The sequence below is a fragment of the Dysidea avara genome, chromosome 3 (assembly GCF_963678975.1).
Source record: "Dysidea avara chromosome 3, odDysAvar1.4, whole genome shotgun sequence".
Lineage (NCBI taxonomy): Eukaryota > Metazoa > Porifera > Demospongiae > Dictyoceratida > Dysideidae > Dysidea > Dysidea avara.
In genome coordinates this window covers 19,394,858-19,409,973 of record NC_089274.1, presented here as the reverse complement: position 1 = coordinate 19,409,973, position 15,116 = coordinate 19,394,858, and the positions used below count along the sequence as shown (strand labels likewise).

General features: G+C 38.6%; 2 protein-coding genes and 1 non-coding gene across 3 annotated transcripts in view; 2 read left to right on the top strand and 1 right to left on the bottom strand.

Moving 5' to 3' along the window:
• Positions 1 to 40: 40 nt before the first annotated feature.
• On the bottom strand, positions 41 to 10,152 carry LOC136249969 (uncharacterized). The gene is made up of 15 exons (XM_066042105.1): positions 9,564 to 10,152; positions 8,786 to 9,021; positions 8,471 to 8,632; positions 8,299 to 8,409; positions 7,884 to 8,025; positions 7,505 to 7,647; positions 7,202 to 7,371; positions 6,704 to 6,835; positions 5,860 to 6,058; positions 5,465 to 5,638; positions 4,935 to 5,071; positions 3,166 to 3,384; positions 895 to 1,510; positions 388 to 516; positions 41 to 340 (listed from the first exon to the last, which is right to left on the bottom strand). Exons 1-15 carry the CDS (start codon positions 10,090 to 10,092, stop codon positions 44 to 46), a joined length of 3,396 nt encoding a protein of 1,131 aa, XP_065898177.1. The 5' UTR covers positions 10,093 to 10,152; the 3' UTR covers positions 41 to 43.
• Trnastop-uca (transfer RNA opal suppressor (anticodon UCA)) lies at positions 8,119 to 8,205 on the top strand. Its single transcript has one exon. It is a non-coding gene; the product is annotated as a tRNA-Sec (tRNA).
• The window catches only part of LOC136249970 (vacuolar protein sorting-associated protein 11 homolog), a 20,674-nt gene continuing 15,670 nt past the window's right edge, over positions 10,113 to 15,116 (top strand). Inside the window, exons 1-11 of the mRNA XM_066042106.1 lie at positions 10,113 to 10,276; positions 10,430 to 10,481; positions 10,532 to 10,653; positions 10,706 to 10,756; positions 10,808 to 10,879; positions 10,939 to 11,083; positions 11,556 to 11,653; positions 11,919 to 12,008; positions 12,092 to 12,143; positions 12,918 to 12,999; positions 13,056 to 13,147. Coding sequence (XP_065898178.1) covers positions 10,196 to 10,276; positions 10,430 to 10,481; positions 10,532 to 10,653; positions 10,706 to 10,756; positions 10,808 to 10,879; positions 10,939 to 11,083; positions 11,556 to 11,653; positions 11,919 to 12,008; positions 12,092 to 12,143; positions 12,918 to 12,999; positions 13,056 to 13,147 — 937 coding nt within the window. The 5' untranslated portion in view covers positions 10,113 to 10,195. The remainder of the gene's footprint in view (positions 10,277 to 10,429; positions 10,482 to 10,531; positions 10,654 to 10,705; positions 10,757 to 10,807; positions 10,880 to 10,938; positions 11,084 to 11,555; positions 11,654 to 11,918; positions 12,009 to 12,091; positions 12,144 to 12,917; positions 13,000 to 13,055; positions 13,148 to 15,116) is intronic.

Below are 15,116 nucleotides of genomic sequence, written 5' to 3'. Positions count from 1 at the left end.
AATACAAAAATAGAATGATTTAGAAGTGATCAGGTTGCCCATATTATACCAATTGTCCAGCTGAGACTCGTTTGTGTAGTGTCCTGTTCATGGAGCCTCCTTTGGTGGTCTCCTCAAATCTTCTCCTATTTGGGGTAGGTACCAATAAGGTGTCCGAATGTTGTGATAGTTGGTCAGGTGATTTTTCAGGAAAAGATGTTTTCCTTCGGTTGAGTTTCATGGCGGTGACAGGTCGGGAGGGTGTGCCAATAGAGGGAGTCTTAACATTGTCTTGACGACTGACAATGGCGTTCTTTACTCCTGAGCTAACAAATTCTGCACCTCCAAATTCACCAAATATCTGAAATGTACACAGTGTATGTGCTATCTGGACTCATAAAACCTTACCTCAATTATGGCCCCATTATCCAATCGTAAGAAATGTCTATACAATTCTCTCAGTCCATCCAAGTGTAGTGTGTGTATTGAGATGTGTGTAGTAATCTCTTTGTTCTTATGTAAACTCCCCAGCTCCAACTATACACAACAACAACAATTAATATAATATTCAAAACATTAATGTCCCTTAAGTATTGTGTGTATAGTGTACTATATACAATAGGAAAGTTGCTGAGTAGTTTAAAACTGCTAATGTCAAAACATGTGCTGGAGTCATATACAATAATATTGTGTATTTTGCTAGTCAACAATCAGCTGAAGAGCAATATTACTACAGCACAAGCACAACCACCAGCCCATCTTTTGTATTACTACAATAAACAATATGTCTGAAATATGGGAAGACATCTTTCTGTCTTTGAATGTTCGTAAACAATTTCGGCTCATTTCCTACCCCTCATTTTCCAAAGTATTTGTTCAGCCATTTTCTGTAAGTTATTCTGCGACATCACATACCTCTTCTTCTTCCCAGATGTAGTCATAAACAGCGACCTTTCTTCTCTCCCCTTCTTCACCTCTCCATTGCTCTGCTTTGTGACAGATGTACCCCAACTCCTCGTTAGATACCTCCATATCGTGAGGCATGAAGATCTTCTCAGAAGGACTCTTCAATCGATTGTAGATATCCAATAATCGTCCATTCATGTGTACACGTAGGAAGTACATATAGTAGCTTGCAATGGTGACAAATGTGGTGAAAAAATATATGAAAAGTAACAGGAAAATACCCACCACACCATTGCCTTCAATACGCACAAAATGCCAGTAAAGTTTCGACACATCAGCTGTTGGTTCATCTGGCTGAGGTTCCTGGTATCTTAATAAAATCATATCCACTAGAAATATCCAATAAGGGTCCAGCAGAGCTTGTAGGCCTATGGCACTGATAAACCGTGAGCCAAGGTTGGGGAAATACCCAAACAGTTTTTGTGAAATCCAACTAGCAACAATCAATAGACAGAATAGTACAGTATTGAATAATGGACCGATAGTAACCACAGCAATCTCTTCTCTGGTAAACAACAGTGAACTCTGATAATTCAGTACTACGGTGTGAGGTAGGAGTGAAAACCTGTTAAAATATGAATAACATAATATGTAATTATGCAATACCAGTTTTTCCTATACTCAGCACACCAAATATAGCATCAATAAAACTGTCTAAGAAAACATGTACATACAGCATTAATGCAGCTAGTGCTGAGATAGCTATGTAATGGAAACTGATAACCAGGACATGAGGACACCTGCATAATCTGGACACTTGGTAATGGTCCCAAAGCATACAAACTGACCTGGAAAATCAGAGTGTCTTTAGTACACAGGTTTCACTGTAGTATGAATATACATGATAAATCATCATATTAACCTCTCTACACTATCGTGATTGATTTGGTGTACTTGCTTGTAAGTTAGTTGACAGCTGTTATTTCAAAATTACAAATTTGCTTAGTAAGGAACTTGTGTGGCAATTTAATTTCAGTGCAGATTTTAACACAATGACCTCATTGATGCTGTTTGTGTAAACAAGTTACATGTTGTAATTGGTGTTGTTTGTTTGTGTACAGAAGTTTCTCAGTAGTGCCAGCTGTGAGTGATCAGTGACACTGTATAGTCTGCATGGGTGTGACTATTCAGTCTGGACTACTGCACTGGCATATTTTTGGTTTTTGCACACTATATGGTTGGATTTATTGAGTCTCACCAGTTAATGGCTGTTCAGGATCCTGCAGCCCACTATTATACACTGAATATGGGCAGTAAAATATGTAAAAACTGTCTTTTAATAAATATACTACTGTTCAGCTATGTTGCTATTCAGCATGAGGCTCAACAGCACTTGCTCCTTACCATATACTGCTGATATGTGTACAGCAATAGGTAATCAACAATCATCTTGCCAGTATGAAGATATCTTTAGAGCAAGCTCAATGAGTGAGCTATATGTAGACTCATGTGGCCAGATGTCCACTGTATTTTAAAGCAGGGGCTTAACATATACAAGTGCCTGTGCTGAAAATCTAAACCAATGTGCTGAAGTAGAGGTCACACAAGATTACATAGCTCGCTCATTGAGCTTGCTCTTCACGTTGATTAACTACTGCTGTACACATATCAGCAGTATATTATAGTAAGGATCGATGGAGAAAGTGTTGTTGAGCCTCATGTTATATAGCAGCATAGCTAAACAGCAGCATAATTATTAAAAGACAGTTTTTGCATATTTCACTGCCTGTATTCAGTGTGTAAATAGTGGGCTGCAGGATCCTGAACAGCCATTAACTGATGAGACTCAATAAATCAACCATATACAGTAGTGTGCAAAAACCAAAAATATGCCAGTCCAGTAGCTGAATAATCACACCCAGTTTGCATACTGTTAAAACAATAAGTTCAATACAAAAAAACAAACAAAAATAAATCAAGTACCACCAAAGTTAGTAGTGCTACTCTCACTTTCTCAGTGTGCTGTGGTGTCATGACCATCAATCAAATGATTTTGTGATGTACGTAATCCAGAAGAACTTTTGTCATTTTTCACAAGCTTAGTAAAACCGCATAAGGTTTATTTCATATGGGAAAGAAAGTGGCTACCAAACAAAGTTTATGTCAAGAAGTGCTTCAAATCAGATAAGTTGTGAAAGTTTAGTCAGGTAAAAACATTTCCGAATTTCTGGTATTTCTCATTTTTATAGCAGCACTACACCAATATCACATTCAGCTCACCTGTTCACAGGGATGTTGATGATTTTTAGGAAAGCATACTGGCCCAAGTAGTGTAGGTACATTCTCACCCACCATACTAGCAGTAGGATTAGTAGAGTACCCCAGAACTCCAGTGACCTCCACTGGGAGATGCCCAGTTCTGCAAGGAACTGTCTACCAACATACTGTATCCTTTCATATGATTTACGCTCCACTTTGCCTCGAGTTGAGAATGGAGGTCTACACAACAGATACATATCAGGGTAGCAAGTGTTATAAGTCTTTTCCATAATGACGTCACGTTAATTTCCATTTGGGGTACTCTTATATTTCAAGTACTGTTTCCTATGATGCGAATGTTTTTGATTCATTCATTATTACAAGATTAATAAAACCTATATTGAGGTGCAGTGATCAGGTAAGGTTACTAGGTCATTAATAATAGAGTAATGTTTCCACTCTACTTAGAAAACCAGCCAAATTTTTTGTAAGTAGCATAAATGAATTCCATTCATAGCATTATACTCATACCTGCCAGATATGTGACCCAGTCTGGAAAAACCGGGCTTATCGCCTATTTAAAAAGTGTCGAGAAACGCCGGTTTTAAGTATTTAGTGTATTGTAGCTTGCCAATGGTTGAAGCTATGTGTACCAAATTTTCACACGTTTTACACTAATTCCTTACCTTCCAGAGCATCCACTGTACAAGTAGCCAACAACTAAGTTTCCCGCCATTTTAGATAGTTTTAAAACTGAGGTTGACTGTATCAGGCGAGCTGCAAAATGGGTGGGAGGTGGGGGCCCTGGAAGGCGGGCAAGATGGTGTTCAAAAATTGAAAAGGAAGGCGTAGGGATGAATTAGGCCAAGTTTTGGGCCATTGAGGTCTCAAAATTGGCTAAAATGAAAGGAAATTCAGAGCAGAGGTATTTATTCAACACCACAGAGCTGTACAGCCACATACAGTCATCCCCAGGCTGACCAGAGCTCCATTAAGGCCCCACACTGCATGTACGGATCACCACTGGGCTTGGGAAAAGCAGCCAGCAAAACCAGACCACTCAAGTCTAGCTGATTTTTATTGTGGAATTAGATAGTTTATTCATGTAGCTTTGTGTCCTGGGTGAAAAATCGAATCTGCTGACATGGGCAATAAAACCGGCTTTCTCAGACTGGGTCACATATATAGTTTTACTTTTTTTTTGTTGATCCCTAATCCAACTTTAAATTTTCTTTGCATACCTTTTTAATAACACAATTATGACAAATGAACCAGCACATACCGCAAGAAAGAATGGCACCAGGAATGCCATAAACAATAATGTTTGTACCCCAATAATCAATTATGTAACGGAAAGGGAGGTGGCCAGTACACTTTGTTTTTAAGCATATCTGCAATCAATCCACTCGCTATGGAAAATATGGGCAATAAGCATAACAGCCAACACAGCCACAGGGTAGATAACACAGCAGGGGTGGATAACACAGTAGGAGTGACAAACCTGAACCAGACAAGTTGGGCGTATAATTCTGGATGTATTGATTGTGCAAGTATGCACCACATAGATGTAGTAAACACATTGCCACTTCTTATACCATATTACACCAGTGCATGCAAGTGGTATACGAGACAACTTGGCACCAACTAACCACGTCTTGATTATCAAAGCTACCTGATTTTCCAGGTCAAGTTTATGTAGTAAGGAGATTTTAACCAAGTGTCTGCATTATGTAGGTGCCTCAAGTGCCTATAACTATACCCTTATTGCAATGAAACAATAAAACACATACTTTACAGACACAGTGTGCTCATCCAACTGCTCTTGGTAGGACGTGTTTTTCTTTTTCCTCTTTTGGAGGACAGGAGTCTTGGGCATCAGTGTGTACACCTTCCTTCTTTGCTCATCAATGGGATCAAACCTGTGTACCTGTGTGGAAACATCAACAGCTAGAACAATGTACAGGGGATGACATAAAAATGGCTAACTACAGGGGGCTTACAATATACACATGCATGCATGTGTATACACTACACTACACACTCACAAACATCCCCGCTGCTAAATTCACAGCTTTTTACAGGTAAGATTTAAGGCAAAAGACATGTATCAACCATTATTGGTACACAGCAGAACCTGCATAATACGTCTTGGGATAAACCAATAGTGTTCTGATTAATAAGGCGTCCTGATTTTCCAGGTCAGTTTGTGTACTAAGGAATACTTTGGGATCTAGTGTCCACATTAACAAGTTCCACTATTTGACACTTCATGCAAAGCATAATAAACAGTCTTATCTAGATCTAAAGTGTAATGATTTACCTTGTAGTAGAGTCCAGGTTGAGATTTGACTGGTTTAAAGTCATCATCTTTGTCGTCATGTAAGATGTCTAGCAAGTCATCGTCACTGTCTGAACTGTCACTGACATTGTCTGCTATCTTGCGTGACATACGAGACTGCAATCCTGTCCGTCGCGATGACATACCATGCACCGGCTACAAATAATAATAATAATAAGCACAGTGAGAAATCCAGACACTTTGGAACAATGCTGTAGTGCCATGATTATCAAGGCTTCCTTATTATATGTCCTAATTATAAAGGTGACCTAATTTCAAGAGTCTAAATGTGTGTATGCTAATACAAATGAGACCATAGACAAGTCCTGATAATGCGTCCTTATTGACACGTTCCATTATACACTACAAATGCTTACCTTAGCACTAGCGTTATTGTATAATGAAGCATCATCGTCCACAACGGACACTTCAGGAAGCAGCTTGTGGTCTTCATTCCCATACACTGGATCATTGCCATCGATGGCTGAGTGTTCATCATGTGTGCGGTCAGGATATCCTAGTAATCCTGATGTGAACTGTAGCTCAACCTCATACTCCTTCATGCCAGCAAGATATCTGTGCAATAGGGACCATATAGGAATACTGTACAATGGAAGTGAAACCTGTCAACTGGCCACTAGTATTTGCGTACAACTGATCTGCCTACCTACTTAATAATAAGGTCACTGTGTAATAAGGTCACTGTGTAATAAGGTCACTGTGTAATAAGGTCACTGTGTAATAAGGTCACAAGCTAACTTGAAATCCTACAAAGTGACTTTTTAATAAGGTACAAGACCTAAGCTAATTGGATTACACAAAGCTTAAAATACTATATTAGTATACTATTAATTATTTATAGTACGATTCCTACTTCATTAAAGTGGCCCAACAGGAGGACAACACAGTAGGACCTCAAATACCTGATTCTCAATTACAGCACAATGACTGTTATATTAGAGTATTCTGTTAGCTGGGTCTTGTTCTGAAAGCATATGTCGTAATTGAACAGAGCCATGTATACAAATGAATGGGTTTCAATTATCCAAACAAATTCTTTGTGATTGAACAGGCACACAGGTGTGTGGATAATGGATGGCCCAAATGTAACATTTATCATAAAGATTATAATTAATTTCCTTCTAAAGTTGATTTTAGCCACACTCTCACTTATACTATGCAATTATTATTGCAGCGTGCTATGCCATTTTAAAAGGTTACCTTGGTAATCTGACCACTTCAAAATACAAGTTGCCGAGCCAGTTCTCCAAGTCCTTGGCCATTAGCTCTTCAATTTTACCATGTTTGTCAATGAGTACATCAATACTACCCTTGAGGAATGGGCACTTGTACCTGCAGAAATGGTATCATGTGTGTTACTGTTATGATGATATACAAGTGCACATGTTAACCACTTGGGCATGTTCATGAATGTGCATACACACAGTACACACACTCTAAATTGTTTTCACATTAAATCTCTTTACTAAACTATTTATATAGTCTTAGTGTACCTAATGATGTAAACCACAAAACCACTGTCCATCCCTACTTCTTTGTGGCTTTAAACCATTACATGATTTTCTGAACTCTTGGTTGGTAGAATAGAGAAATTAACTCCTGGTTAAATTGTGCGCGTGTGTGTGCGTGTGTGTTGTGTTGAGAGTCAACTGAGTTGAATGTGGGTTTTCAAATTTAGGATGCTGTTAACACACTCACTTTCCTTCAATGATGTTAAACTCTGCATCAGATATTGGGAAGGTGCCCCATCCAACAACCCGGTCATTAGGGGTGACTGGTCCTCGTAGAATGAACAACTCAAACACAAGGACCATTCCTGGTCGAATGTCCCTCTTAGCTGGTAACACCTTGTATATACCCTGGTCAAACTAAAGAAGCATAAAACAATACATCTATACTTCAATCTCTTCTGTTTAGCTACATACATGTATCAATGAACAGCCTAGTTACAAGGCATGTGCGCATGTACACACATGCACACACCCATGGGGACTCACATACCTTGAGTTCAGTGTTGTAGTAGAGTCCTTGGTGATCGACAGGTAATGTTGACCCATTCCAATACTGTCCCTTCAACTTTGACCACCTTAACACATGCCCACCCAGCCGGTCATACAATGACAATAGTAGAACATACCTACTCTCTGTGGACCAACAAACAACAAACATAAAATTCCCTCCAAAAACGTCAATACAGTGGAGCCTCTCTACAATGGGCACTTTGGAACCAGAAATCTTATTTTACTACAACACAGAGGTATTCCATTTTCAGAGGAGAAAAGTGTGAATGTTTTAAGTGAATTCATTAGCTACAAACTATTAGGGCTAGTTACTCTTGTACATCCAAAGGAATTATCATATTATGTATGAAATAACATACGTGGTAGTTTATCTCTTATTCCTCGAAGGCATTTCAGCTTGATTTTAATTGGCTGTGGAGCTTGTGCCCAGTCCACTTTCCATCTTCTTCCCTTCACTGCTCCATAGTAACCATCAGCATGCTCTAGGTCTCCAAACAGAGTCTGAAAAAAAGAAATATACAGTACATGAAACGCTAAATTTAAGCACAATATATACGTAGCGTTTATAAGTTAAATTGTAGCACACTTTCTTCCGCTTGAATGAGCTTCACTGGTGTGGAGTGCAGGCTTCAGACCTGTAGGTGTTTAGCGACACAGTGGTTCGATTCCACCTTTCAAGCGATTTTTTTTTCGTTTTTACAACCTTTTTGGTGACACGTTTTTTTTCAACGACATTTTGTGTCAAACAGCTTTTTTGTAATAAATATAGCTTACTTTTATTTCAGCTTTCCTAGCCTTCAATGCTTGCTTCATTTGTTCTTCTGCTCTGTGAAATGACTGGTAAATATCACGACCTTTCGTAGTGGAAGAGTGTAAGAAAGCAGCCTACAAATGTAAAGTAAAAAGAAGGAAAAAATACATATCCCATATAGAACATATAACTCACTTCTCTTTTCCTCAGCTTTTGACGCTGTTGTTTAAGAGTCTCTAAAACATTTTTCTTGGCTGCTTCTTCTTGCCGACGCAGTTCTAGCTGCCGTTCCATTTGTAATTTAGCCTCTTGCTCCTGGTAAGCAACATGCTCTGCCCTTAAATGACGTTCTTCCTCCTGCAAACAAACACATCACTCAATCACAAAGTATGGACTATGGCAACCAAATAAGTAAGCCAAATATGAAAACCACAGTATTACAAATAAAGAAATTGTATTGTGGCACTGTTGTTTGTATATCTATTTTGCTTGTTGGCCCACATGTTGTACCTGCACTTCTTCAAGAGAGATGCTACCAATCTGCAAAACATCATCTGTAACTGCATCAAAGAATTGTTCAAGATATGGCTCCACTTCATCATCTTGTATTTCTGTCTTCAGCTGAGCTATTTTGCCATATTTCTCTTCGTGTTCTAGCTTTGGTGGTTCCTCGTCTGTCTCACTCTCTCCATCTGTCAAGGTCACCACTAACTGATGAATCTGGTGACTTTCAACTTCTGGTGGTGCTGGAAAATAAAAAAAATTAAACAGTGAAAAGAATTTTTGTTAGGGCTGAAACAATCAAAGATTCAAGTACTTTCTGGTGCTAGCAGTCAAGTACTGGTCAATACTTGTTGCTACACTTATATGACATGTTTTATAATGGACCATATAGTTTACAACTTTTCTGTACATATAAGTACCGACAAGCAAAGTACACTGAAATCAAACATCACAGAATTCATACCGTCACTATGTGATGACAAATGCATCACGTGTGCTGATTAAAAATGTACTAAGCAATCTCAACAAGTGCTCAAGTATCAGTTTTACTGTCTACTGCAACATCCTTAATGACTATTCGAGAAATTCTGTAACCTACTTCTCATAGAACACACCGAAGTGTACCACAAATATGAAAAACAATTCAGTGGAACCAATGTCAATGTTATGCAACTCTAAAGGGAACTCCACACTTTTAAAAAATCGACCACAGCACAGCTGGTCCAAGTGATGCAGACACAAAGAAGTTCCAATGAATTGATATTAAACTTTTACTACAACTCACCAAAGCCATTCTGGCTGTCTGGCTGGTCTATTCCCTCAAGGTATTCAAATGCTGCAGTGTCTGCCTTAAACTGTTGAGCATGATCCTTGGTACCCTGCTGGTCATCTTCACTCATGTCATCATCATCACTAAAGAATTCTTCTATGTTAGGAGCGGGAAATATGTCCGTAGGGGCATCTGCTTTGCCTTTAACAGTGGCTGGAACTGTGAGGGCATCTGGCTGGGGTTCATTGCTTGCATCTAGCTCTTTACTAGGCATGGATATAGTCTCCACGCCTTGTTGAAGTGTTGACGTTTCTAGTTGAGCACTACTGGTAGCTTGTGTCTCTTTATGGTCGCTAGTGGCGTCCTCAAAGTCTTCAGCGCCAGACTCTTTGGTCGAATCCGTTTCAGTTTCTTCGTCGTGCTCGGAAAGTTGCGGAACCATGCGAATGTTTGGCACCCGCTCTGATTCAGGTATGGACGAGCGGCTGATGATAATATCTGGTATTTCTTGTTCGCCATCGCTTGCTTCACCCAACAAATCCATCTTTAGCTGTAGGAGGTGTGACTTTTAGAAGCGCGTCCGGAATTATGCAAGCGTTTACGGACACCAACAAATCCATCTTCCTGTAAAGGCAGCGCGGTTGATAATGGCATGGAAGAGCTTTAAATTCTTCGAGAAAGAGGTTCTTAAAGACCCAGAAACTCACCAACCTTTTGAAAGACTTAAGGTACTCTTTTGCATCGTATAAATGTCTATCCGCAATGTTTTGTGTGGTGGTTGAAAAGAAAGTCTTGTAGGCCATTGCACGTGCTTATAATGTACTGCTAGAATGTTCTGGTAGTGAGCATTACATGGAGTACTATTTGTTACTGTTCTCCAGGACCTAGATGTCACTTGTGCTGTTAGCGGAAGAGGGCAGGTGGTGCTTGGAGGTAAGGAAACTATCTCCACATGGTCTGATAACATACATCATATCATAAAGATGGCACTGGACAACTGCACATTGTTAATGGCCAGTTGGATGTGGCGTCGTTCCAGGCATACGCCAGTAGAGTATCATTAATGTATCAGCTAAAACAGCACAATGTGTTGGTGACTGTTGGAGTGAGTTGATCATAGTGTTGTCATTGTTATTACCTCATGTTATCCTCATTAGGAAGATGAAGAGACAATTAATCCTCAGATTAAAGTGTGGGACTGGGATAAGGTATGGTTGTTAAGTTGTGATTGTGGGTTTGAGTTTATGTAACATTGACAGGCGGATAAGATGGGGAATCCCCGTTGTGCCAGAATTATCAGAGCCAACCCTTCCGCTAATAAGACCATTTCAGTAAGCAACAAGGAACTCCCAATAGTACTACTAATTTGTTAATGCATGTACATTTTCAGGTACACACATTTTGTGTCCACGAAAACATGACACTGATTGCAGTGGGGTTTGCTGATGGTAGTGTCAGTTTGGTGAAGGGAAACATATTGCATGATCGGAGCAGTCGTCATCGTGTTGTGCACACTGACAACGTCCCTGTCACAAGTTAGTGTAGACTACACACACAACACACACATAATGCTGAAAATACCATGTTACTGTAATTTCCTGTCAAGACAAACCCGACCATATTGTGACATCTAGAACATAAAGCATAATAGTATATTTCATGGAAGAAGTGCATAGCAAAAGTGTGCTTTTATTTTCCATAAAGTAGCAAGGGATAAGTTTGGTTGACTGCATGTGCGAAATTTTTAATTGCAAAGATACTAGTGAACATTTAATCCCTAGTTCACCCATGACTGAATTAAGAATTGAATGTCCACTAGTATCTGCAGGTGTAGGTGACCTCCCTTGTTTCACTGCATGCCCTTAAAATTCCTTGCACTTGTCCTGTATGTAGGCACCCTCATTGGCTCAGAAATATATGGCCTGCTTTAGGTATGCCTTGAATAACAATTAAATTAAACTGGCGTTCATGATAATATGTTGTATAGCTCTTTCTTCTTCTCTCAAGGTGTGGCATTCAAGACAGATGTTGCTAAGAACAAGATCATTCTCTATGTGGTCACCACAGAAGAAGTGATGTCATATGATCTCAATGGAGACAAACTGGTATTGAATGTAGTGTGTGTTCTTGTGTTTGAGATGTACCAATTGTGAGTTGCTTTTATGTCCAGTGGTGTATACCTGCATGGAAATGTTTTTATTTAATCCATGTATCCTACCAATTGCAATATCTTTAGTCGAGCCTTAAGTCATTTTTGGTCTACATTTTTTTAGTTTTATTGATTGTTCTATGAAGGAATTTGACTTGCTAAGTGTATAAACTATAAAAGTTTGATTGTGGATTTTAGTTTGACTTTGTTGTACATCACAGATTCAAAAAGACTTCACAGGTTGTGACATTGATCGGGTCACTCTGTCAGATCATACCCAAGACTACAAGATTGTGCTGGCTAGGAAAGAAGTAAATTGCTAATACTCATATCAAGAGTACACATTTTGTACTCTTGCTCATATTTACCTGCTAACTTTTTATTATACTTTCAGGCAGTATATTTCTACACTCCTTATGAACGAGCACAGTGTTTTGCATTTGAAGGTAAGTAAAGTGGTACATTGAGTCTGCTGGAGGTGGCTGTGTTAGGCATGTCACTTTGTATACAAATGATAGTTTTAGGGATTTCTAGTTAAGTGTAGTGTATTTGTGCATAGAATTGTAGTGGTTTAAAGGGTTAGACTTAATTTTATGGGCTGTTTGTAGTACAGTCTAAAAATTATTGCCTGTAAACATCCTTCTGCAAGCCTGTCAATATTATATGTCACTGACCTGTCACAATACTGCACTGTAAATAATGCTGTTGTAACATTCCTGGGGTATCCGGCAGGATTGCTGCAGGATGGTAATATTATTGTGGCAGGTATGTAATTTCACTTTACAGGCCTGTCACAGTCATGGACCAGTGTATCCTGCAAAACAGTTTTGTACAGGCCTGGAACATGCATGTACTTTGTTGCTATGGTAACCACTACTGGCCCACTTAGCAGGTTTCCTACTGTAGTACTGTAGTTCCCTGCAGTATAGAAAGCAGTTATGCATTTACAGGCCTGTATTGGTTAGTACAGGCCTGGTACAGGACTAAACATGTGTACTGCAAAAATGAATGGATCTTTACAGGACTGCCACAGGATTTGAATATTTTATAGGGTTGTTACCAGTTTATAATACAGGCCTGTATAAAACATAACGCAGGCCTGTTGCACGTAATAAGGCATGTTACAGGCCTGCTAACATACAAAATGACCATACCTGTACCAGGACTAAATATTTGTAAGGGGTGTTTGAAGTAACAGAATTAACTTTGCTCTGTTATAGGAGAGAAGATGTTGACTAGATGGTATCGTGGTTATCTTATTGTGGTCTCCTATGGATCCATTAGAAGAGCAGGAACTGGAAGGTAAAGCAATTGGATTGAACTCATTAGGATTGATTATAGGTTTGTATTTCTAACAGTTCAACAGCTACCAGTATTATACCTAGTCCGTCTGTTGGTGTGAAGGAGACGTACACTCTGGCCATCTATGACATCCAGAATCAGTTTATTGGTAAGATCGTGTGACCATTTTGTGGTGTGGTGATAGTTTGGAGTTTGAGTGCTCAACTTGGACACATACTGAATGTCATTAGAAAGGAAACTATCATATGGAAATATGAAATATAGTGTCTTGGTGTTCATAAATCACTGCATCCTCCATTGTGTTGCAGAAAGCTCACCCAATCAGTTCAAGCCAATATTTATTCGATGTAGTTTAGTCTTGCATGGTCAAACAATTTCAGCATGATGGAATACAGTAGCTGCTTTTCTTGTCTTACAAAAGTACTTGCTATTGTTCACTTGACTAAGAAGATATAGACCAGGCACCAGAACTGAAAGATGAGGGATAGTCAAACACTCTAATATAATAGTCACTTGTTCTAATACAGCAGCCACACAATTTCATAGATTAAATTGAATAGCCAACCAAAGTGGTGATTTAACGTAAACTTATTTTCTAACAAATCAACCATATATGTGAGTGGTAGTGTGTTCAAATAATGATGGATACCATTTTGGTCAAAACCCTCACTCTACTTTAGGGGGGATTATGTCGATTCTGAGATAAATCACGATTGTTTCTTTATAAATAATCGTGATATGACACCACATACAAATGTGTATTAGTAAATTCAAAATGGTGGCACATCCTGTTGTGGAAGAACTCAATCTGGAAAACAAGCCTACATTTCTTATATTCATTGTGTGAATAAATCTTACTAGTTTAAAAAGTTTACCTGTTAGAAACCATTTCTTAGGATACTATTATTTATTACACAATTTTGCTTTCTTTGTTAATAGATTATTCATATGAAGTTGTGCATATACGATGCTACTGATGTATGTCAAGTTATAATATTGCAGTAGTTATAATGATTATGATATGTTGCATCATACAATTGTGAAAGTAGCAAAATTTTCTAATTGCTCAGCTCTACTCTATTCATATACAACACTATTAATAATTCAAACAGTAGTCTGTCCACACAAGAGTGATAATGGATACTTCTCTTTTCAGATGATTATTGATATGTGACTGGGCCTGTGAAAATAGGGCATGTGGGCACATGATTTTTGCCTACTTTTTCAAACTTCCATCACACATAACTTTTTGTACCATTGTGCTATGGCAGTGCAATTTTTTGCATGTAGTAAACATTTAATTGGCTTTTTGATGCAAATTACAGAATTCAAATATTCTGTTCCAGTGCTAAGATATGACCTGTATAGTGATGGGATATAGTTTGTGCCCACATGCCCTGCTTTCGCAGGCCCGGTCACATATAGCTTTTGGCACACAGCGCCAATTCTTTCTTTTGATGCGGTATGCATGTAGTCATAATAATTATTTACAAACAAGTACACAAATTTAGAATTTTCAACTAGAGTAGGGACCATAGCACATTGATAAAATGTACTGAAACAAGCTGGAGTAGTGCACGATATTAAATCACAGTAAAACAATAAAAAGTGTTACATCCCTACTGTGCATTTCCGTTAGCACAGAGGGATATAACACTTCTTATTGTTTTACTGTGATTTAATATCATGCACTACTCCAGCTTGTTCCAATACTATTTATCAATGTGCTATGGTCCCTACTCTAGTTCAAATTCTAAATTTTTTTTGTGTACTTGTGGCATTAGGTACGTTCCAGAATCATTGCTGTAAGCAGAAAATACAGTGCCATATTGTTGTATCAATAATTGGAGCGCATAAAGGAAGGAATCACAAGTCACCATACCAAATTTCAAAACAATTTTTTGCTGTGGCTGGGCGATGCATGTACCAAAAGGAAACCAAAACACAAAGTGAGTTTTATCTTAAAACATACCAAAAAGTGACAATTTGCCGATTACAACTGGAGTAACACATAAAACACTTCTACAGCTTGTAATAGCCTGAAAATGGCCTAACTAACACTTTGCTAGTTATCTAGGGGTATTCCGAAGCAGCTGTACACTGTCACACAGCCCAAT